The sequence below is a fragment of the Aquila chrysaetos genome, chromosome 2 (genome assembly GCF_900496995.4).
Source record: "Aquila chrysaetos chrysaetos chromosome 2, bAquChr1.4, whole genome shotgun sequence".
Lineage (NCBI taxonomy): Eukaryota > Metazoa > Chordata > Aves > Accipitriformes > Accipitridae > Aquila > Aquila chrysaetos.
Genome location: NC_044005.1, coordinates 8,811,571 through 8,836,678, shown reverse-complemented (window position 1 = coordinate 8,836,678; position 25,108 = coordinate 8,811,571). Strand labels below are relative to the sequence as shown.

General features: G+C 42.8%; 1 protein-coding gene across 8 annotated transcripts in view; it reads right to left on the bottom strand.

Annotated features, from left to right (window-relative positions):
• SYNE2 (spectrin repeat containing nuclear envelope protein 2) overlaps nt 1-25,108 on the bottom strand; it is a 197,196-nt gene that overhangs the window by 167,263 nt on the left and 4,825 nt on the right. For 6 of the 8 annotated variants that reach the window (XM_030007297.2, XM_030007300.2, XM_030007303.2 and 3 more), the window contains exons 1-4: nt 23,965-24,227; nt 11,846-11,961; nt 1,341-1,402; nt 264-359 (exon numbers count right to left, since the gene is read on the bottom strand). In XM_030007297.2, coding sequence (XP_029863157.1) covers nt 264-359; nt 1,341-1,402; nt 11,846-11,924 — 237 coding nt within the window. In that variant the 5' untranslated portion in view covers nt 11,925-11,961; nt 23,965-24,227. Of the gene's footprint in view, nt 1-263; nt 360-1,340; nt 1,403-11,845; nt 11,962-23,964; nt 24,228-25,108 lie in introns of those variants that run through there. The other 2 variants (XM_030007305.2, XM_030007298.2) reach the window with 2 other exon arrangements.

Below are 25,108 nucleotides of genomic sequence, written 5' to 3'. Positions count from 1 at the left end.
AGCAAAAAGAACAGGTTACATCCTCAGTTGTAAAAATTAATTTTATTTTATATTTTGATTAGGGAAGTCCTGCAAAGATTCACAAATTACTTTGGATCAGCTCATTTCAGTGTGTTTCAGTGTCAGTGGTGTAAGAATAAGTTACTTGCAAATAGCTCTATAACTCCAGAGGGATCATTCATACGGTTACAATTAAGCATATTCAGAAATCTTTCCTGGATTTGACGAAGGATTGAGGTAATATTTTTATTACTCTGTCTTACCAGATGTTGACCTGAAAGCACTTCCAACAGATCCAAAAGCAAATGCCCTTGCCGTATGTCTGTATACAGGTCTGAGATAACAGAAGGAGGTGTATGCTGCAAAACAAATTTCAATGCTTGTCACACCACCTTTTGTCATTTTGAATTCAACACACTACAGAATATCACAGGTTAGTCTGTTGTTAAAAAAATGTTTAGCATCCTTTATTTTTTCAATAAGCTGAAATATAAATCCTGCATCTAATCAGCCATATCCTCCTGCTTCTGAACCATTGTTATGTTTGTCTCTTATTCCCGCTTGCCCTGCCTCTGGGTTTTATAAGGGTTATTTTAGGCCTCATTTTCAAGTATTTATACTTTTCAAGGAGGTATGTGGCAAAAGACCCCAAAGCTTTGAAAAAGGGAAAGTTAAGAAAAGCAGTTAATTCCTATTTTGACTTCTTAATCAACGTACCCCAAGTACAAATTCGACTACAGGGCTAAATAACTAAATCCTCACTCTTTTCACCCACTTGTGGACAACACAACCTCACCACAAGCTCAGCAGCTTCTGCTCAATGAGGGACCAAAACAGGATATTTTTTTTTAACCTGAGCAAGTCAGAGCCCCAGCACATGCTACATGAGCTGCTTTGTGAAAGCTTAAAGAGCACCTACACTAACTACTATGTTGTTTGTCTTAATACTTACCAGTCACTCAGGTCATCCCATTAAACTCATGTTCTTGGATTGCATAATAGTATACTACTTAGCTAAACACAGTAAAACTAATCATAAATACAGAACCTCATAAAACCCTGAGGCGTGTGCCACAATCCAGCACAAGTGTGTTTTACCACATCAGCAAGAAAGATACTGTCTTCTACTTACAAACCATTTCTTACAAACGTCCTTGGACAATCACCAGTACAATGCTTTTGCACCTATTAAACAAATGCTCTCCAGGGGTTACTTTTTCTAGCCAGTGCCTGAAAATCTTATATTAATTTTGTTTATTCCTAAAAATTTTAATCTCTATACAGCACGTCCGAATCGAAAAGGCAAAAGACATGTCTTTCCTGAAGAAACCCCTTCTTACCTTTGCCAATATTGAATTTATCCAGCTAGTGAAGGTTTTCTTCTGTGTACACTCTCGCTGCACTGGGGAAAAAAAAGAAAAAAAAATGGTTAATGGAAAAAATGAACTGGTTTCCTTTCTCTTTCTCAAAAAGATACATGGCATCCATCTCAAACCTAACATCCGTTCTTCCAAATATTAAGTTACTATTCAACATTAGTTTTTCTCAACTCTTCTTTTAGAGCTGATATTTTCTTGCTTGCAGAGATGATACTGCAAGGACCTCTACAACCATCAAGCATACTTCTACTGGATGCAGTAAAGAGCAACTAAGGAAGCTTTTCTCAAAAGCTTAGCAAATGCAAACAGCAGTGTGAACACATCATTCTACAGAGCAATACGTCTAGAATAACTCCATCCATTCCTAAATGTTCCTCGAAAGACTCAGGGCCACGGTCAGTACAAGATCCATCTTGAAATTCGGGAAAAGCCATGCATGGAGTTGGGTGTTGAGACCAGGGTGGAGGCTGGGGCTAAGTGATAAATGCAAATGTGTAGGTGAAGCCACTCAACAGGATGTCTTGGGTAACTGAAGGGCTGGGGAGAGTTATTAGGCTGTCATCAGGGAATTACCCTCTAACAGCATCCTTTTCAGTGCTGGCCCTCCCCGGGGTATGCAGACCATTAATCTGGCCAAAAAGGGGCACACAGGGTCTTAAAATAGGAGGGAAGAAGAAGGAAGTGCTTGAACTCATGCCCCAGTAAAAAACAGTGAAATGAGACTCAAAGCGTGACCCGGTCACACTGAGATCCAGCTCTTCACCCAGGTCCTTCAGGCTGGTATGCAGTGATAAACTACCACCAGCTGTGAAGGCAGATAGGAACTTGATTAAGCCCATGTTTCCAAAAATCAGAATATTTAAACTGTTTCTCTCACTAGAGTAGAGATCAAGAGAGGGGAAAGCCTTTCTCCACAGCTTGTGGGTTGCAGAACAGAAGAAAAGTCTAGTTCCCCCAAAAGGTGAAGCAGAGCGTGAGCAGCGGGGGCAGACCAGACCAGCTCCCCAGCCCCGTCACGGCCAGTGGATCACAGGACCACCCAGCCCATGCTCCCTCTCAAAAATCCACCCCGTTCCCAAGATACACCACCGCCAAACCATACATCCCTGCTGGATGTCTATATACAGGTCTGAGGTAACAGCAGGAGGTGTTGGCCCCTGAGATTATGGCCTTTCAGGCCTCACCGCTGCGTAGGCGCTGCCACTAGCGGCCATCCCAACGGTTTGTGGGAGCAGGCGTGAAAACAAACTCCTTTTTCTCTCCCTTTCCACAGCAGCTTTGACTGCAAGTGCTGGGGTTGGCTTTCCAAAACACAGGCCAAAAAGCAGTACCACCCCACCAAGGGGCCTGCCTGGAGCTCGCAGACAGGTGGTCATCCCCTACTTCTTCCACATTGGAATAGAGACCCAAAAGGCTGCACCGGTTTTTAATAGCCCAGACATTACAAAGCAGGCCAAATAGACTATTGCCTGAGGGAGGGCAAGATTATACAGTTAGGAGAGTTGAGGTTTTGGTTGCCCAAACCACCATCTTTGGCCTGCGTCAGCTGCACGGCTCTCCCAGCCCTTCCCTGTGAGGGCTGAGGCAGACGCCGGCCCCTCCATGCACGGCCACGGGCAGCCGCCCCAGAGATGGGCCTGCAACGCTCCTGCCTGTCATTGCAGGCAGAGAGAAGCAACGCCTGAGAGGCGGGAGAGGTGCAAAGCAGAGGGAAAGAGCAAACTCTTCTCCCCGCCGTGCCAGGCGGCAGGAGAAGCTGCCGGTCAGGCAGCCTGGAGCAGAGGACAGGTCTTTGGGTCATGGCGACACAGAGGTTCGGAGCTCCCGCGTACAGCGAGGCAGGCGGGCTGCGGGATGCCGGCCCACCGCCCTGCCGGGAGGATAGCAGAGGACGGGAGAGGCAGAGGGAGACTCTGACCAGGCCATCGGCTTGCAAGAACAAACAAATCTGGGAGATAGGGCAGGAGCATACAATCTCTTCCACCTCTGAAAGCACACTCTTGCACAAGAGATTCACGCGAAGACAAGTTTGACGTCATAAGGCAAGCGCAAGACTACTCAGCAATAGATATGTATGTTTTTGTAGGCTGGGCAGGATGAAAGATACCAAAAATATCAAGCCCTTGGCGGAAAAAAAAAAAAAAAAATCCTGACTGCTCTGCACATGAAAATGAAGATGCCACTCAGAGGAAAAAGTCCCACACTTTATTATGCTCTGGGAATTTGGCAAACACAAGCCCCAGTCCTGGGTGGCTTTTCATCACCCAAGCTGGCCTGAAGGGCTTGCCGCACAGAGCTCCATCAGCAGAGCAAGCCGCTTAGGGGTAATGCAGCCTCCTGCTCCTAACTCCACCATCCGACCCACAGACATCCTTCTGCTTCACCGGGCGGGTGAGCGGCAAGAAAAACATTCATGCGTTATGTGTGTTGAGGGCTGTTTTGCATGCTGTAGCTAACAAGTCTTTCAACAGTCCTCCTCTAATCTGCAATACTATGATCCTGTCGGAGCACGAAACAGTCACTTTCCCCTGCTTGCTGGATTGTTTTATGCTTCTTTTTAAATATCACAGAGATCATGATGAACAGTAAGATAAGGGCAGTCTTAAAGACACGGACAAAAATGCAGTCTCAAAATTCTGCTTTGTCTGGAAAACAGAAAATAAGTGCAAACATGCCACACAGACAATCAACGTCGCAACGCTCACAAGGAGGACATAAATAGCATGGAGATACTGGCTTCATGTTAGCACAGGACCCAACCACACCCTTTGGTTGAATACCCGTGCGGGAGCCATTCCAATTACCTAACGAGCAATTATTGAGTAGCTGCGCTCAATTTTATCAGGCAGGCAAGGCTGGTATTGCTGGCCCTTGAAAAGGGACAGAAAGCAAATATTAACTACTCTGCCTGACGCCAGTGACTCTTCCAGCGGCAGCTCTTGCCAAACACACACTACTGCTACTGATTTGGAGAACTTGCTCTGGGGGTTGGTTACAGGTTGGTTAGGATGAGGACATTTGGTCTTGTTTTGGTAGAATCTCTCCGTATTCATGTGCAGAAGCATTATGCAATGTGGGCCAGATACTGCAAGTGTTGATTCACGTGGGCAGCTCTGAGGCAAATGTCTCACTTGGCTAAAGTACAAGGCAGTTATTTCACTGCACACACCTATGCACACCTTACACCCTCCCCAAGCTACAACCGTTGCCTAGTGCAACCCACCCAGCTGCCTTCCAAGCAGCCGCAGCCTCAGCTGCAATGTGGCTTACTTTTCTACCCCCCCCCCCCCAAAAAAAAATTCCACTGAATTTCGTTATTGAATCAATAACAAAACTCCATGCCTGCCAATATCTCCCCAGACTGTAGTGAGGCAGTCACTCTGCTTCCATCCAGGCCACACATCACACAGCTCAGTACAGATGTGCTTCTGGCACCGTGGCAGGCAGTCATATTTCAATTTTCAGGCTGAATGTGTTTTCCCTCCCACCTCCCCCCCTACTCTACTGCTCAGAGGCGCTAATGATTTAATCAAGCTCTCAAATTCTTATCTCTACCACCTGGTTAATTAATACGGATTTTTATTTTTATGAGGATGAATGGATTCTTTGTTAGGCCTTTTTATAGGACTCTAAGTGACCTTGGTTTTCTCTTGCCCTAGTTTTCAAAATGTCACTGACCCAGAATAAAAAAGCTATCAGAAAAAACCTGATCATTTTCTTTACTTTGGGCCAAAACTCACCAAGCCAAAAAATGGATCTGAGAGAATAAAATAAGAACCTGTTAATCAGAAAACACCCCAAATCACATTTCACCCTATGTTTTAAAGCTAATCTTCAGAACAACTCTTTAGGGAGGAATAACACGTAAAAGCAGCGTGTCACGTAGGCTAGCTAAAAATCAATACACACTGCTGGACAATGGCTGTTTTATCCAGTAATGAGCTACCAACAAGTCCTACAATCTAGACTAATCATTACAGGCTGGAGCATGGGGACACGGCAGGGAGCACAGCAGTGCCGAACTCTCCCAGGAGCAAAAGTAGGGGAGGGCAGGAGCACTGCCAGCCATGGTTTTACTCTCAGCCTTCCTTTAACGGTGATACAGAAAAGCCAGACTTAAAATTAATCTCCTCTCTTCTGTTGCATTTCGTGCCTCCCTTCCCAAGGTCGGAGACGGCAGCTCACAGGAAAGCACTGTCTCCTCCCTCGTCAGGGAGCTGGGGGAAGCAAATCACAGCAGAGCAGATGTACCCTGTCTGTCCACGCTCATCAAACAATGTCACCAAACAGCAAAGAGGTTTTCTTCTATCGCGAGGACCAGTGCATCACTGTCAGTGGACGATTTACAACTGTGGCTTTTTTCTTTTTTAAAAAATATTTTTTTAAACAATTATTTGAAATTAGTGAGTGTAAGCCTGTCTGTCGTCTTCGCATCTCTGTTTCACCAGAAGGAATTACCTCTTGTGTGTGATATTTTTATATCTTCCTCTCACCATTCAGGTCAGCTGAGGCTATGTCTACAGTAGCAAGCAGTGCAGCTCCACAGGAACAGATCAGCAGATCAAAAAAGCTGGTGTTCAAGATGTAGCATACCCACCACGTGTGTAGGGAAGAAAGGTTGTGTTGGACTAGCTCTAGCCTGAATGCTTACAGACAGCCATGGTACCTTCTTGGAGCATTTATTTCAGTTTCATTCAAAATAACCATTTCCACACTCCCTGATGGCTCAGCAAAATGAACCAAAGCATGGTCAGCAGGGATAACTGGGAGAGCTCCTTCAAGACAGCACTGCTGGTATGAACTAAAACACCAAGTAGGTACATGCTGTAAATGATGGGAACTAGCAGAAGAACCGTTAAGTACTAGCCAACCCAGGGAGAGGGTGAGCAATTCACCCCAAGCCCTTTATAGGGTCCCTTCCCTTCCACCCAGCAACAGAGTTTCATTTTCTGCAGACAGGAAAGCAGGGAAAAGAGTTATTCCCAGCATTTATGTTCAGTAACATGGCGTTAAGCAATTAAAAACAAACACAGTATTTTTTGTTAAGATTAAGAAGTTTATCCAAAGCCCAATGAAGGTGATGAAAATATTTCTGCAGGAATGAGTCTTTTCAAATCCAAATATCATATAAATATTAACTAATTAACTACCACCATGTCTGTGTAGCAAGTGGGAACTTTCCTTTCTATGCTATTGCTTTCAACCTCCTTTTCCTTTTGGAAACAAATTATCCAATTTAAAGTGCTGCTAACTCAGGAAGCCTGTTCACATTGAGTTTTGCCCTCCTGGCCTTCTTAAACACTTTTTTTCTTCTCATTGCCAGGACCCTGGAGCAGCTCTGCCCTGAAACACCGCTGTCTTTACTGCCACAACAGCCCATGAAGTGAGGCACTGCAGTACTTGGGAGCATAGAGAGAGATTACAGGTTAAATACTTAAAGGTACTAAGTCACATCATTTAGATATCTACATACTTTTAAAGATAAGGGCTTAAGTGGGTTTTCTAACATTTTAAAGAAAATCCACGGTGAAGCACGGATATGAACATAAGTGGCCTTCAGTGCCCTATACAGGTGCCTCAGAAGCCATCCGCTTCTTAAGCATTTTAATGCCAGTTTTTAACCAGTTATGCACCTGATAGTGCCTTTAACAAATTGAAATTTATCTAGCAAGGAACACATTTATGTAACTATACAATCTATTTTTTGCATTAGGCTTGCAAAACAGACAAAAATACCCATGACTGATTTTTTTTTTTAGGCAGTCTCATATGTCGGTTGCTTCTCCAATGGCACCAGCCCCGCCTCATGCCATGAAGCCATGCAGTTAGGGGAACTGCTGACCAGCTCCTCACCCGGGCAGCAGGCAGCGTAAACAGGGCATAAATTTCAGTGCAGCCCCTATGAGCTGCACTCAGAGCTTTTCGATTTGTAAAAGTCTCCCCTCCAAATTCATAATAAACATTTAATGCACTTTTTGATCATTCTGGTTAAAGAAAAAAAAGTGTAGCTGGAATAACGTACTTGCCCCAACAGATGAGTCATACAGCTAGAATAAAAAAAATGCTGGGTAAGAATTAGTAGTCTACCTGACCTCTGGATGAATTAAGCGGGTCTCAAAGAGATATCCTCCTTTACTCAGAGATGAGTGCAATCTACTACAAGCTGCAAAACAAAATCTATCCATGTATATCACCATATTTTCAACTTCAGTCAAAGAGAAATAATTCATAAAGGTTTAAACATAACTGCATGAATATAGCGTAATTCATTTGTATCATTAAACACTCTTCAAAAACAGTTTTAGTGGCCATGTTCTTGTATGATTATTCTTTGGCTTACAGTGATAAGCAGTAACATGCACATGGACTAATAAGCAGAGCCAAAAATTAGGACCCCTGCAGTTAATTAAACAGTGAAAGAGTAAGTACATGCCCCAAACTCCGAGAGCTAAAACACACTCTCTTGTGTCTGAATTAGCTCAGCAAGGATGGAAAGAAAAGGGAAAACAGAGTTCTGCACAGGTTTGGTGGGAAACACCACACATAGGGTCTGTTTGCTGTCCTCGGGAAGAAACTAGAAGGATTTGTGCATGGGAGGGAAAGTGGAGGTTGGATCATCCCACAGGCAAACAGATTTACATCCTGAAAGTAAAAAATACTCCTGCTTCAGAGTGCCACAAACCCTGTTTGGTTTTTGCTGTAGCCACCCATCTTCAAGTGGCTGCACATTCTCCTTGCTGCAAGCCTGCACTCAGGCTCATCAGCAAAGATTAGTCATATCTCCAACAGTTCTCAAAACATTGCCGTGAAGCCCTTCTCTTACCAAAGGAGGGGACGTGCCTCATTTCAGATAGCTGAAAACAATTTTGGACCCCAACTGTACCTCTTCCATTTGTAAAAGGCCGAGCGCCAGGCTGGACCCCTCTACAGGGCCAGCCCGTAACACAGTGCTGGGAGGGAAACTATGGCAGGAGGAGATATAGGACAGGGCTCTCGCATTATTGCTCCCGTGCTCATTGCCAGCCAAACCCCAAGCTCCTGCCTGCTCCCTCCATAGCTCCAGCAAAAGTGACTTCAGGTTTCAAAGATGGTCCACATGCTGCAACAGAGCATCTCCCTGGCAAGCATTCTCTGCTCACCAAAACGTCTGCAGGCTGCCTGGCAGAAGAAACCCTTCCCTTCAATATTTCCCCATAGGATATATCCTTAATAGGTCCGGCTCCAGGCTTTTCACCTGCAGTTTTAGGTGGCTGTGCAAGGACACAAAATACCTTTGCAGCCACTGTAAGTTGTGCTGCATGAGAAAACTGGAAGAAAGCAGAGAGGTGCTGGAGGATAGGGCACAGATAATGATGTTATTGTGATGTAATTTTATTATAACATCTAGGATAGAGGGAAGGAAAAAAGAAGAGAAAAGAAGGAGCCCAAGTCCTGACATCATGCAATTTCAATTTTCTTGGCAGGGAGGGAGGGGGTAGCTATTACTCTTTTGTTTGTGGAGACTAGCTTGAAAACTGGAGAAGGTTAAAGACCAATATATTCATCTGAAAAGATACATATATAAGGGTTTATGTTCTTGCAGCTTTTTATTTCAGCCTCATGATTTTGTGACTAGCTTCATCATTTGAAAATGTCTGAAGATGGGAAAATTAGAAACCATATTGCTTTCATTTCTTCACCTATTTTCTTCATGTTTTTCAAGCTTCATTAAATCTCCTTAAATTATTCAGCTGACAAGACCGACACACTGAGAACAAAGTTACATTTTTACCTATTTTCCAGTTACTTTCTTTACTGCATCTTCTAGGCTGAACACCATTATGGAAAGTGAATGTTCATCCTTGAACACTCTTCTACCTAAAAACCCACTAACAAAAATTTCACTAAAGCAAGCTTTTACAATATTAAGCCACTGGAATTAATTTAATAGGATTTCTATAATAATTAGAGCTACTAAGTAGTAACGTCTTCACTAATTATTTAAAGGAGGTTCTTCTTCCCCTCTTTCCTTTTGTTTCTTTTGCAAAGTGCTGTCCTCCTCACAGAAGACTGTGACTTAAATCACAAACATACCAAAAATGAGTGTTTGGTTTTACACATGGTGGGGAAGAAAAAAAAAAAAAAAAGCTAGCTATTTTGTTACATCTTTTTAGGCATATAACCCCACAAAGTTTTATGACCAAACCAACTGGCACATTAAATTGATCTTGTCTTAATTAACCAGACTAGGCAAGTGCTCCAGCACCACTGGATGTCTTTCAGGAATAATAGAGGATTGGATCATAAAGAATTTAAATGTAGATTAAAATATGAGCAATCCAGGCTAGATCTTATCCCTACTTTTGTCTTCTGCGCCAAATATTTATGCATCTCTCCTGTTATGCTGTGTATTGTACAACACTGGATGTACTGTCTGAAGCTGTATCTTAACAATTTGAAAAGCAGATCACAACCAGTTTTACATTCACCTTTAGTCACCCAAAAAGTAAGCTGCTTTTCTTATAAGCAGCTATTCCTTGAATCTAAGATTTCTCTAAAACTTCTCCAGGTGATCCTGAAGATCCAAAGTAACCAAAGTCTCTAGTTGCTTTGCAAATCCATCCCAAGATTCCTATTAATGGAAAAAAATGTTTCCTTGAGTGACTCTATTATTCTTATCTGACCTTTACTACCACAGATCTGCAGGTAGAGTTACTAATGGTTTCTATATGTCATGTCAGGGAATGTGTCTTTCTTTGGTGCTTCATCGCAGCTGTGTTGCCATTTGTTTGTTTGACCCAGAGCAGATGCTGCAGCATCGCAGCTCCATACATAGAACGTGTCTGTACCATTTGTTGCATCTTTAATCATTATAAAAATTGCTTATGTCACTTTAAAGGGACACCTCTGGATGTTTTACAACAGTCAGGCACAGGTTTGCAGTGTGTTCATTTCAGCATAATCTAGGAGCTCAAATTATTACAGCAAAGAAATGTAATTTAGTCATTTCAATTTTAATAAGCAGGGCTTTTTCACTGAGATATTGACCAAAACACCCTACTGTTATTCAACACATAAACACCAATCTGACTTTTCAGAAAATAGCATGAATATTATTTCAAAACAAAACCCTATTCTAAAATTGCATGTAAGTTTAATTCAGCACCGTCTGCCTTAAAGCTGGAGAGTGTTTTTCAAACCCGTTTCATGACAACAGCCATCTCAGTCTTTCTACCGAAGGCTGCATTTGACTGGCACAACAAATGTGTGTCTGACAAGCTGAGCTTGGTGCAACAGTCAGACTAGCCCCTGTCTGCTAGGAGTTTTTGCTTGCTCTCCTGAAAATGTAATACTGAAGCAAAACGGAAGAAAATTCACCATTAAAGAAGTTTGGCTTTAGACCACTGTTAACACTCGCTCACCAAAACACATGGCTTCAATGACAATATTAGTGCAAATACAGATCACAAAAGTGACTTGGCAGAATATTCTTTTGCACCATCTGTTTTAAACATATTTTCTCTCAACTAAGCACCATAGTAATTTCATTGCAAGTGAGCTAAAAGGAAATAGCTCTGTGGAAACATGACTTGGCCCATCCGTCCTAGAATAACCAGGCTCTAAACACATCAAAGACAGGCTTTTCAGCAGTGCTAGTCCTGCTGCCTGGACTAGCCTCCTTGATAGCCTCCATGAATGTTTTGGGGAACACGTTCAGAGGAAAATCAGCCTTCCCAGGAAATTCTTATAGAAGGAAATTCAACACATGATTAAAGAAAACCCAGAAAGCCTGTGTGAGAGGCCAGCTCTGATGCACTCATTATCACTTAACTGTCCAAGTAGCTGCAGTTAAATTGGAACAATTAAAAATCAACCAGTGAGTGCTTCCTTAACAAGGAAGCTTACTCATTGCAAGTAAAGATGAAAGACTCTGACCTGTAAGAAATTTATTCAGAAGCCACAAAAATTTTCTACTTGTTTTGGCCACAAGCTATCCTTCTAGACTTGCAGGGGATATAGCAGTAAGAACAGAAAAAACAAATAAAATAAAATAAAACAGTACTGTAGTTAATAGCCTCATTAAGACGGCTTAATGCAACCACCTAATTGTCAGCAAATTGAAAAAAAGGAAACTAATGAAATGGCATAACTGTTTTTATGCTGGCAGTTCCCTTGAAAACAGTTTACAGCAACATGTATTCTGAGTAACAAAACATAAGAACCAGTGAGCACATCTGTACCAAAGAAGGCAACAGATCTGAAAATCCCATGAGAAACTACCATGAGAGCTGTTATCTTTCATTTCGCTGCTGAAGCGTCTCTCATGAAACGCAGAAATACCTGCAAAGAAGCACGGACGTGAACTAACTATACTGATCATAATGTTAGTGTTAACAGGTTTCTCAGAATTCCCTTCAACTTTTACACAGTCACAGATTTTGCCAAAAATCTACATTAAAAAGGCACAGAAAACTACAGTAACTTACCTTGCAGTGATAGATACAGATCATCTATTTCGGAGGAAGCCTGTTCCTCTGTTGAGGGAGATGACTGCTTTGATGCCATATTAAATTCTATGGAGATTCTTTAATCAATTTCCAAACTGAAATTATAAAAAAAAAAAAAAAAAAAGAAGAAAATCAGTATGGTTTTACATAAAAATTGATGATGCTTAAGTGTGTGGTGCTGAGACATGCATTTTCTTTTGGGTTTTCTTCCCTTGGTAGGCTGTTTCCTTAGCTTATACAGAATAAAGCAACTGTTCTTACTGCGTCAATCCAAACTTTGGTCCCTTGACTCTTTTCTAATGGTGGCCAGCAGTACTCCACAACACAAACATGGATCCCAGTGTGTCTTGCCATGAAAATAAAAGCACTAGGGTTAGAAAAATTCAAACACAGTTGCTTTCTTTGAGAAAGCCAGGGCACCAAAGGCTTACAGTGCCTTCTGCAGATTTGTTGCTGCCAAATCTCATTTTTTTAAATCTTTGTACTTTTCAGATCTCTCTTCCTGTCTGGATAATTGTTGCAGAATGGAAACAATTAAAGCAGAATCTGCAAAGATTACGGTGAAATGAAAAAGCAGCGATTATCGGATGAGAATAATCACAACTGCTGTCTCTGTCTGGTACCTCTGTTATTCCTCAACCCCCATGAAGGACTTCCTTCTTCCAACTTCTCCATTTTCTTCTCCCTGAATACCTCCCCTATCTCTAATGCAACTTTAGTAAACGATATGCTATATCTTTCTTAAAAGTGTAAAACTGTTTCTGTTACTACAGTAGCTATATTGTTCAATTTGCCACTGTAAGAAAAACTGGATACCAAGATACTGACTCAATTTTATCAAGAACTTGAAAGTTAAACAAATTCAAAAAGAAATAAAGCTGAAAATTAAATATGGGCTCACCTTAAACAAGCTTTGTTACCTAAATATCTGTAACCTTTTCATCAGAAGTACTAGGATTTACACACCACATATTAATAACTCATCCACCAAGTGTACGTCAAAATAAAGGGTGTGAATAGATGAGTAAGGAAATACATCATTAAAGAATGCCAGAGAAATTTTTACATTCAGTCCCTTGTTCATATGAATCACGAGGCAACCTTTGTTTATTCTACTGTACGCTCTTTTTCCTCATTCCCTCTCTCTCTCACTGCACAGAAAGGACAACACACGTTTAATGAGGAGCTATTCAATATTTTGTTTTCCTCACCCTGAACAATGTGTGTCCTTGTGCTTTATCCAAGAGCTGCTCTGATGACAGGATTATTAAGTTCCTCACAAGATTTTCTATGGCACTCATCACCCCAGCATCTGAGCGCTTCACAAACACCAATCAATTCACATCTACAGCATCTATGTGAGCTCAGGGGTTATTGCCCAGCTGTAGAATCACAGAACTGTTCGGGTTGGGAGGGACACTTGAAGATCATCTAGTCCACTCCCCCCCGCCATGGGACATCATTTTACCGATGACAAGCAAAGGCACAGAGAGAACAAAGGGGTAAAAAAGTTGCTAATTTGATTCTGGTTTTCCAGAGAAATAGGTATTAGTTCACATGGCCAAAGCACTGATTCCACCTGCGGCACTGAGTATGCAGCATTTCTGCAAGTCACCCACAACTTACAACTAAAACTCAAGGCACCAGAGTCAAGAAAGGGGAGTTCTGGCTGGGGCACGTGATGGTGAGACCTAACAGAGAAAAGGAAAAAAATATTTTACAAGAGTTTGGCTTGCTTAGCCTGGCAAAAAGAGGAGGAAAAGGAGTATTTGATCTTTGACAGCCACAAGAACAAGATGATATAAATAAGCCACGCCTTGAGGTTAGGATGGACATCAGAAGATTTCTAAATATTGGGTTCTAACAAAGCCTCCCAATACAGGCAACTGGCACAAAGGCTTTAAATGGTTTCAAGACTGGAATTGTTCAGAAACAGACAACATAGAGTGATTGCCTTTATTAAAAGGACACTTGGACTTCCAACCCTGGAGAGCTCTCAGAAGTCCTCTGTTCTTAAGCTAGAAGTACGAGTCTCAAGCCAGACAACCAAAGAATAACCATACAGCTAGCTACCACTGATAAAAATTGGGGTTTAAGTGCCAGAGCTAGCATCTCACGGGAACTGAGTGAAGGCAAGGGCTGAGCAAGAATCCAGTTCTCCCAGCAGTGCTGCCTATGCCCAAGGCGATGCAGTCTTTCCTGGGAAACTCCTTCCTTTTTCTCTCAAGATCAAGCAATACAAAACTGAAGTGTAAAAATGCAAAATGTCAGGTGGCCTTAATATCTTTTGGGTATCACTAGATATCTTGAATTTGATTTTGTGACCACCACCTTGAAGTCTACTAAGCAGCAAGACCCAAATGGGAGGGTATGTAAGCAAAATCCAAACCACATCATCAGATCTGTTGCTTTTTGCTCTCAGGACAGAGGGAGATTTAGCTGCATTCCCTCCACCCTGAATTTTCCAGTGGCCAACCGAAGACCTTCGGAGATATTTAAGAAATAGTAAATACTGGGCAACAATGAATCCACAGGTGAAATCAATGAGCCTGCCTGAATTTGGACCTAAGGTTATAATTCAAATTGGGTGTCCATGTAAAGGAAGATGGATAGGACTAGAAGCACACACATAGACATCCACCATTGCCACATCAGCATAACCTACAAGCAAGACATCCCCAAAACTATGTACGTATGTACATTCCTGTGGTTCTGGGGCATGCACTCAGTATCAGTGGCAATGCATGCTCTTTTTCTCATTACTACAAGTTTATTCTCCTTTTTTTTTCCATTTTATTTTAAACTAAACACTGTTTAAGGATTTTATTTTAAAAGCACAAAAGCAGCACAAAATCCCCAAACAGTGAAAACATACACATCTGTTTGACTTTAACACATCCAGATTTGAGATGGTGACATAGGCGGAGCCAAGTCATGTTCACCTAGTTTGCATGATGCTAACTAAAGTCATTGGGAGCATAGTCCAGAGAAAGGGAACAGGATTTGGCATTAAAATTCCTCTATAACAGCAGCAAAATATGCAAGAGCCATGCACAGCTTTAATGGAAGTTTCATAAACAAAACAAAGTGCATTTTCAGCCTTTCTGTGACTGTTCCTCCTCTGTCCCCATCCCTTGCCAGCTATAGCAACCACACAGTACATAGTGTCTCCTTCTGTGTGCTGGTACTGCACTTCATGCGACGGAACCCCAATCGCAGTTCAGTAGTTGAAGTTAATAAAACTTTCAGGACTTTAAAGCAGAAAGTATGTTAAGCTTTAAAGTATTAATTAACTGTAATTAAGTTGCTTAATTTATTAATTAATTAACTTAAATTATGGCACATGATCACAGAACAGGTATAAATGAAAAAAAGCATATGCTCCTATTTTAAGGTCAAATTAAGGCCTCCTTCCCAAAAAGATGGGATTTTTTAAAATATTTTTTTTCTAAACACAGAAATCCACTCAACAAATCCACAGTGCAGGTTATAAAAATGTGCAGCTAATACAAGGTAAGTTTATGCTAAAGCTTTCACATTCTTGAAACCCTCTGTTCACCATCCAACACAGCACATGCATTTTGCCCTGCCTCTGATTTCTGCCCTGCCCCAACAGAAGACTCCACAGCTGCTTTGAAATGGAGATACGCACACACTCTTGGAGGACATACCTGCAAGGATTAGTATTCTTTAAAAGGTACAAGGTACAGATTGTCTGAGAAGGATTTATACAGGGACAATACGCTAGTATTTATACAGGGACAATACCCTTCCTCCCCGCCCCCCCCAATTTCATTCAAATAAAGCATATTAACTGTAACTATATCATATCAACCTCTGAAAAGCCTAAAACCATCAAGCTATTGGTGAGATTGCTTAGCAATGCTTTACACAGGCGTTAGAAACGATCATCTTTTCTACTTCATATTTAAGTAGATTATTTTGTTTCATAACAATTCAACGAACCTGCAGAGCTAAACCAAATCCTTCATTTCCATGAAATGCTGGACAACCAAGAAATATATACCCATAGTGTTGAAAATAAATGAAATGCTTTCAAATGCCACCATGCCTTTTCCATGGGGATAAAACCAAAGGTGAAGAAGATGACCTTGTCTTTCCCTCTTTCTGGAGAATCTGGCATTAATACAGGAAAACATTTAACTGCTTACACCTTGGGATAACCTGTGAAGTATCACAGAGCCAAAGAGAGAGTTCCAGGAACACTGGGACCTTGTTCCCAATGGATTTGTTTCCTGTTGATTAACTTATGTGAATTGCACCAGAGCTGTTATGTGAGCTCATCTTTTCTTCGGCATGGGAGGAGTCACATGAGAAAGGTGCACTATGAATGTCCTCAAGAGAAAAGCTTTCCACTGGTGTTCTCCAAAGGAGTAAATGCTTGACCACCTGGGCTCAACCTGCAGCTCAAACAGTTCAACCATCAACAAAAGCTTTTCCTGTGATAAGGCCACTCATAAGACTCAAACCCAGGCTTTTCTCTAGTGGGTATTGGTAGAGTACTTCTTCCCTTCCCTCTCTAGCTGTTCTCACAATGGGCACCTAAAAACATGGGTGGACATTAGATCAGCACAGTCATATCATGTAATTTCAACTCAACTTCCTTGCAATCTCTCTTCCTTTCCCAAATTCAGGTGAAATGAGCCAATAAATTAAAAAATGTACTGGGTATTAACACACAGACATGTGCACACTGACAGAGAGAAACCTAAGAGCAGGCAGCGGACTAGAAATCTCAAGGAACTAACCTGAAAATAATCATTCCAGAGATTTTATCATGAGAATAGACAACACTGATTTAAATACCATGTCTCCAGTGAGGCTTAAGTCCCAATGAGACCTAAGAGAAGCTCTTCTTAAGCAGGGTCTTTATAGGGACATTCTTGTCTCAGAAGAAAGGGGAAAAGAAGTTTCAGATGGATTTGGAGGATTCATTAGCAAGGATTTCATAGCCTTAACATTACAGTTTGGATCAAGGCGGTTTGCAAATCTTCTCTTTCAGCTGTTCCAAGTACCAACCATGGTAAGATTTCATCATATGAAAAAAATTTAGGGTTACTTCTACAAAACAGCTGTGCACACTAATTAGGAAGCAAGGTAAACTAGTTGGTGTGATTTCCATACTGTCCCAGGTAAGGCTGTTTGCAGCCTCGAAGTTTACAGCTAACTCCTGCATACCCCTTCACCATACTGCAGCCTGCTGCAGATGTACCCTCAGACCCTCCCCATAAGCCAATCTTGAAAAATCATATGGCACGAAATTAGCTCAGATGCGCACTCCTTAAAGCTGAAAGAAGCAGATACCTTGCAAACAAGCCCAGATAGAGGTAGCTGAATATTATAACCCACTGGTAGTAAATCCCTGCTTCGCTGGTTTTGCCTTTGTAGACACATGCCCCATATTTTCCCAATTATGTTGGCTACATGCTTTCCACTGGTGTTGCAATAAGAATTACAGACATCTTTGCATGGCATCTCCAACCGCTTGTTTTTACTTTTCCTCCTTTGAAGTGCCACTGATTATTTATGACCCACTCAGGGACTCAAAAGACTTACCCTCCATAGAGGCCTCTACATGTAAACTGAATTCTGTTCCTAGCAACAGATTATTATTACTCATGTATTCAGTTGAGCCAACGTCATGAACACAAACAGCAGATTTTTATCTTTGGTGAACTAGTCCAAAGGAAATAGAGCTCCACAATGCAGACCGACTGAAGACCCTTTTTCTTTTTGGTTATTAACAAAGATCTCAGTTTATTTTACATTCAGAAAGAAGTAGTAACATTAAGAAGTACAAGTCTTGAGCCCTGAAAAGTGCTGCTGAACTGCCTTCTTCTGGTAAACTATTTTTCTGTAAGTCTGGCACAGCCTCCCTAAAGGCAAATTATTGGGATCCAAATCATGATAATATGACCTAAAGAATTATCACAGAAAATCCTTTACACATCAAGTTGTTTGGGTTTTTGCTGGTTTACAGTATTTCCCCCCCCTCACTTCTGATGTACTCACACCTCTGTTAAGTCAGAAAAGTTCATGCAGCACTAAACTTTGATGGTCATGCTTTCTCCTCAACACTTCATTTACAAGGGTTTCACCATTTTTTCACCCAGTGTTGGGGGTGTGGAAGAAGGTCTGTTTAAAGCATGCATTTTCCAAGATCTTTGCACTAAAACACTCTCTTTTCTTAAGGTCCTACTCCAGACTGAAGTTCACATTTAAAATGCTTGCCAGTATTGCTCTTGTGAATTATCTCAGATTGTATACATGGCCACAGCTGGAACGGGATGACACAGCAAACACACTGATCCCCTTCCCTTCAAAGCCAGATCCTCAGGTAGCAAAAATCAGGACAGCACCATTGACAGATCTACCTTGACTTCCCCACCTGAGGAGCTGACAACTTCTGTCTGGCAGAAGAAAAATATTTGTCATCATCCGGTAAGCAATAATGGCACATTCTCTGCACTGTCCTGGATGAAGAAAAGGGCTTCCATTAGGTTTCCGTGACTTTGAAGGTGATAGGGAAAAGAGGCTATAGCCTTCTGATCCTACATAATACCCTACAGCAGTCAGATGGGTATCAGCCAGTCTTTTAATAAGTGGTATTAGAGCATGTGGCATTAGAGAGACTCTGCACTGTCTGGGATAATGCTGAAACAAGTCTGGCCTTGGGTCTTCCTAAGCTATCAGTAGCTGGAGATGAAGGAATCGAAAAGGGAAAAGCTTGGAAAAGGCTGAACAGCTCTGCTCAGAAGGAACCAAGCCAGAGAGCATTAGATCTGCAAGAGAAACAGAGATGGACACAAAGCTACACCCCATTGCCACAGAAATAGTCTTGCCTCATGTGAACTGACACACTGAAACTATATGCACAAGTAAGGTCTCCTCCAAAGAATAAGAGCTGCAAGATCAAGACATCTCTTATTAGTTTATTTATGACAACCAGCAGCAGTACATTTTTGTTTTCCAGGGACTTCCCAGTGATCTATTTATAATTTTTGAAAACAAGCCAGGACAAGCATAAGAGTATACAAAAACCACACCACTTTTTAAGGCCAGCAAATGTTGCTGGTTTGTCTTTGATTTACACATCAATAATACTTCTTGTTACAGAAGCACAATGGATCTTCTTATTGTGTTAATCAATTTAAAAATGTGGTTAGGAAAGTGTCTGTCTTGACCTTTTCTTTTTTTTGGGGGGTGGTAATATATCAGTCATCCTGGTACAATTACACAGTTTGAAAACTGCACTAACTCCATGCTGTTGTTAACACACACACAAAAATGCTTTTATTAACAGAGCTAAGCCTTGTTCACACATTCACAAAAGGTGACCTGTGGAGGTGCACGATGCATTTGCTTGCCCTCAGAGCTTGCCCTATCTCACATTTATCTATTCCCACGTGGAAATGCAGTGTCAAAGCATACTTACTAAAGTTAGAGAAAACATTCAGTTTTCAACTGGTTTCCAAGTTTTCCCACATCGTTAATAAAAACAGTAACTGCTCAGAACTCAAAATCACAGTTGTTAATGTAAAAAGGGGGGAGAGTGACGAATGCCTGGAGGCTCAGAAAGCTGATGCCGTGCCCCTCGATCACCCCAGGGTACACTGCTATGCAGGAAGCCAAAAATACTACGGTGACTTCATGGCTCCGTCAAAGTCAAGGGTCTGGGCGACAATTCAATCTCCAAAACACACAGCCCATAAGCACATCCCAGCCCAAATCTACCTGTGCAATGCCCGGGAGCCTCCAATTATGTGCAAAAAGCCGTGTTGTTTATATGGTGTGTTGCCGGGTGGCCAGAATGGAAAAGCTTTTCCAAAGCAGGGGTTGCTCGCAGGCTTCCCTGCCGCCCGGCGCGCCAGCCATGCCGCAGCCCCAAGGCCGCTTCCCGCAGATAACGGGGCTGTGAGGAAGGGTTATCGTAAAAAAAACATGAGAAACACAAGCTGGCTCAAGATCTGTGCTGTACCTGGGAAGTACACCCAGTGCATAAACACGACTTCTTCCTACCCACTTGGTTAACTAGGAAAACATGCAACAAAAAGACAATTGCTGTCATTTCACTCCTACAAGCCCTTCTCTATTTTCACATGAAAGCTGCCCCTACCTGACCCCCTTGCCCCGGCTACCTGGGCTCAGGTGAGGCCAGTAGCCAGGCACAGCACTGAGTAGCCACGCTCTGCCTGACCACCTTTCGGCAAGGGGAAAGGGTTCAGCGTGGCCGCAGCAGTCCGGGTGCCGCGGGGAGCAGACAGACCTCTGACCTTTAGGCATGCAGTTCCCATCGCAAAAGCGAAGGGCTGAGCACAGCTCGTCATACCCTTTCCTCAGTGCTTCCTGGCCCAGAGTCAGTTTTTACAATTGAGAAGGGAAGGGGGAGGGAATCGTCTGCAAGCGGAGCGAGTTTTAACTCTCACGCAGGGGACTGCCTGATCAGAACAAACTGGACAATGCTGCCTGGTTTAACCGAGCAAGAAGTATTGCAAGAAGTTCTTTCTTTTATTTACTAATGTTTCTTTCTTTCCCCTGGATTGCAACTGAAATTCTTTGGTTAGTATTTTAATAGAGTCTCACAGCCAGCTTCCCATTAACACTGCAGCCACTTTACACGGTGTAAAAGGTATTTAAAATAGCAGTATATAATAACTACACCTGCTTTATAGTAAGGAAATTATATTAATGAGAATCAGGCTTCTAGTAATATTCTGCCTTTGAAGGAACACAAATGTTTCCTTTCCGCTGCCTTCCTAATTCCCTTTTTCCCCAAATAAAGGAAACAGTCAGATGGCTAACAAACAGATTATTCTGTTGAGTGAAGCGCGCCTAGGCAATAAAAGGCCTAGAGTTTCTCAATTAAATCATAAGGCTGTTCTTGTTCAGAAAGATCTTCCTGAAGAGCAGTAATCAGCTCTTTCAGGAAATTAAGAAAAAGGAAAGGTGGGGATAGCGGCAATCTAAACACAGGAGTTTTCACTAGAGCCAGGACTTGTTCTTACTGAGCAAAATCACTGGAAGCAGCAGTGCAATGTTTGCACAACAGACCTCCACAGACAGAGCCACTGATGGTGTAAAGAAAGGGGAGGAAAGTGAAATGCAATCTGTATTTGGGAGCCAAAAGAGAAAGCGCATGTCTCATGCTAAACCTATCTGCTTTGGCAGTATTCCTGTAAAGATCACGAACTTGTTTTGATCACTAAATATAGCAAAGAAAAGGAATCTACTGCAAGTAGCTCTCTCCGCCAGCGCTTGCTGTTTTACGCAGGCAGAAGAAGAACACAAAAGAGAGATTTGTCAAACAAATGGCAAATGAAGCTTGCCAAATTTGAAGGGCAAATTACAATTTAAATGATAGGTCCTAGCCTGGCAGCTGTGAATTCATCAGCTTCTCTCTCAAGCATGTCCAATTGAGGCTACAGCAATGCAAACTACCCCTCTTCCCCTAGCACACCTCTGCTCTGACCTGGAGGGGCCGCCTCTCCAAAGAGCGAGTTTTTCATGCCCATGTAATTCTCCCAGCTGAAAATTCCCCCCAAAGTGCTAGTCAGGGTCTTGTTTGTTTGTTTTTACACCTTCTGTCCCATGTACTTCAAGGTTTGTGGGCAAAGCAGCCTTTCTACAAGTACAGCCTGCACGTTCGCGTGTCTGTGCTGGTTTTGCACACATGAAAAGGGTTTTTCGACAGTGTTGTCTCCCACACGGACTGCATGGCACCCTCTGCTGCAGGACAAAACCAGTGCTTTGCTGGGGCAACTCAGCAGAGCCTCTGCACTGCTCCGCTAAGTAAAGCACTTTTGTTTACCGCTTAAGACAAATAATATATCTTTCTCTTTGCTTTAAAAGAATTAGTTGCTTTAGGGGAAAAAAAACCAACCACAAACCTAAATCCCTGATTTACAGCATAGTTTCAAGCCTGTAGAATAACTTTTTGTGTGCAGTGAAAACCAGCCAAACACTGTTATTCTTACCAGTATTGTTGCCAGAGAGGAGCGAACAGCCAAACTGCTCATAGACAACCCAAGAGAAAGAACTTGGTGCTACACAGTAACCTGCTAGAGTAAACTGTTCTCCCTATACAAAACTAAAAAAAAATACAGTTGCAACTGCAAAGCCAAGGACTCCAAATCAGAAATAGCCCAGACTAAAGGATGCCTTACTTATTTCATGCATTCCCCTTCTGCACACGCAGGATGACAGTCTCCTCATCAGCGTCTGAATCACAGAGCTGCCTGGGCTGCTCGCTTTGAGAATCTTTGACGAATGCCCGTGAGCCCTGTGCATCTCCCTCGCTGAAAGGCAGCAATACCACTAACACAAAAGTTACTTATAGACAAGTTCAGTCAAGCAACAGAGAACGCACGTTGCGTCAGCAGAGCTGCCGTACCATTCTCTCCTGGGCCAGGCAGCCACAGCAAGGCCACGGCCAAGCAGGTGAGGTAAGCCCTGAGCCACGTCTGGCCGCCCGAGCCAACTCCAGCCCACTGAGGCATGTTTCTGTACGGTTTGCAGAGACGCACCTCTCAGAGTCACCATCCAGGACGAAACTCCAGCAAGGAGATGGCGTGTGACCGCCAACGCCAAGTCCTCGGAACAGGATATGCTTCAATTTCCTTGCAATCCACGCACTGGCTTTCGGTACAGTAAACTCCTGGACTGGCTTTTTGGAGAATCTTTGCAAGAAGAAACGTGTTCAGAGCCACCTCCAAGCTTTTCAAAGGTGAAGCCTTCACTTGCAAACATTATCTGTAAAGCCATTTCAAGTCTACCTACAGTACTAGTAAGGCACAATTGCTCTGCAGAAACAGTGTTTGCTCACACCTACATTGCACAAGCATCTGCTTCCTCCCCTTAGGAACTGCTGAGGTGCCCTGGGCACATAACTGGGAAGAAAATACAAGTTTTTCACTCCCCCGAAACAAAGCCGGCTCTGGTCTTACTTCCCTCTTACAATAACAAGCTCTGCTTTCTCTATCCCAGGGGTATTTCGTCACCAACATCCCACCCAGTTCTGTGTAAGAAACAACGTTGCGAACAATCTATCAAATGATTTTTTTTCTTTAAACAACAAACAACCCTAAACCTGTCAGTCTGCTAACTGTGAAACTGCTTGTTACAGTCCAAGTGGTTGATGAAGTGGGATGACAATACCAGGAAATACCTGGAATTGATCTTCAATGTTTATTTTTGGAGACTGGCTTTTCTCCCAGCTCTTATTTAATAGTTTGCTCTTTCCCTCCTCTCCCCAGTTGTTCTCTCTGGCATCAAATTGCACTTTGTTTCACCTCTTGGAGTTTACTCATGGACCCCCTAAGCAGAACTTCAGGAATCAAATCCTGGCTCAGACAACACGTTCTTTCTATTTCACTGCTATCATATTCTTTCTCTCATATCAAAAAAGATAGGAGAATGCTCTGGTATTTGTCTGAAGTCAGAAGTGCACAGGATCTATTTAACACTCGGTACTTGCCTGAACTTCATATCTCTGCTATACAAGCAAATTCCTTCAACAAATTCTCCCCCTAGATACTGAGCTCATTTAGCAAAGGAAGTCTTTCTGCTGTAAACTAGTTCTCCACACAGGAGAAATTTTATCCCTTCATACCTGGTTCACCTGTGCAGATAAGCTAGGCTTCTTCCAGAAGAGCCAGTGATTATTTTTTCCTGGCCGCTAAATAACACAGCGGCAGCAGCAACACTTCAGGGTAGACCAGGTCACAGGTCCCTGTGCAGCTCCAAAGCTCACGGAGCTTTGCATTTAGATACACATTGCAAGTTTAAATATGTCTGTTTAAAGAGTTTCCGCACATCATCTGAACGCCACTGAATAATCACACACGCTGTTTTAGGCCACTGCGAGCCTGAAGTGAAGCACATTTACTCCTTCAAGGTTTAGCCATTTGCTGCAGATTGGGAGCACACGTACAATCATCCACACCGGCCCAGTGGGTACGCAACAATCCAACTATGTGCCTGAACTGGATTTTTGGAAGAGAAAGGACAGGGAAGGGAGGAGGAGTAACAGCCTACGTAATTTTGCAAAAAGGTTTCACAAAAAGGAAACGAGTACCTACCGGGTGCCGTCCATCACCAAGCACCAGGCAGCCGGTCTTGCCCCCAGGAGAGCAGCAAACCGCAAGGCAGCTGCACGGAGCACGGGCAGGGGAAGGAACACAGCTCTGGGAGCCTGCAGTCGCCCGCATTGCTTCCACCTCTGCCACTAACCTGATGTGTGACCTTGAAAAAGCCACTCTGCAAATCCCCTTCGGCCTCTTATTTATAGCAGAAGAACGTCTGGCACTGTGGGTCCAGCCCGAAGCTTTTCTGAATCCAATGATTGACCAGAGGAGGAAGGCTTTGAACTGGACATTGCTGTCTGCTCTCCGGTTTCCAGTAAAGCCCTCCAGGCACACCGTCGTACACCGCACGACTACACGGACGCTGAGTCTGGTAGAAATGAGAATGCTAGGAGCCCTCCTAGAATCTCTGCTGGGATATGAGACACTTTGGCCGAGATTCAGCTCTCCTGACACTAAACAGCTACAAGAGAGATGCCTCCATGCGCGTTCATTGTTTGAACTCGGCAGAAACAATGAAGAGAAACAGGCACTTTTAGGGCAGTTTGTCCAATGTATTTTTAGATATCTAATGCAGTGTGGATGAATCATGGCCCAAAAGTGTTTGCTCCTCTCTAGTGACTACGAAAGGAGTCTGGACAACTGTCTCTCATGCAGGTAGTTACGTTGTAGTTTGTCAAGATGAATCTCATGCTTTTAAGTTGGGAGAAAGGATGTAAGCAAAGAAGCACCCCCTCGGTTTACACTTAAGTGAGAAAGAGTGCCTCCCTCCACCAGAGACATTGTGCAAATGCTCTGTGATTCCCTCCCTCATAAACATCTTGTAACTAGACAATATGCAACCACCTTCACTGAGAGGGCTTGGCTTTGCTAGAAGAGTTTCATTTAGTCATTGAACTTGAAGCTTTCACCAAATATTCCTGCGAGCAAAGCTCCACATTGCTCACTACTCGAGAGCCTCCAAGAAGCAGGACATGCTGCTTGTGGGGCAGCTTTCACTTCTCTCCCTGCATTATTTAGCTGGTTATCAACAACACAAACCAACCCAACCCAACAAAGAGGCTTCGCTAATGCAAACTGAACCAAATCCATTTCTGAAGCATTTTCACAACCACTTCGTGGCCAGTTGTACACAGGCTGT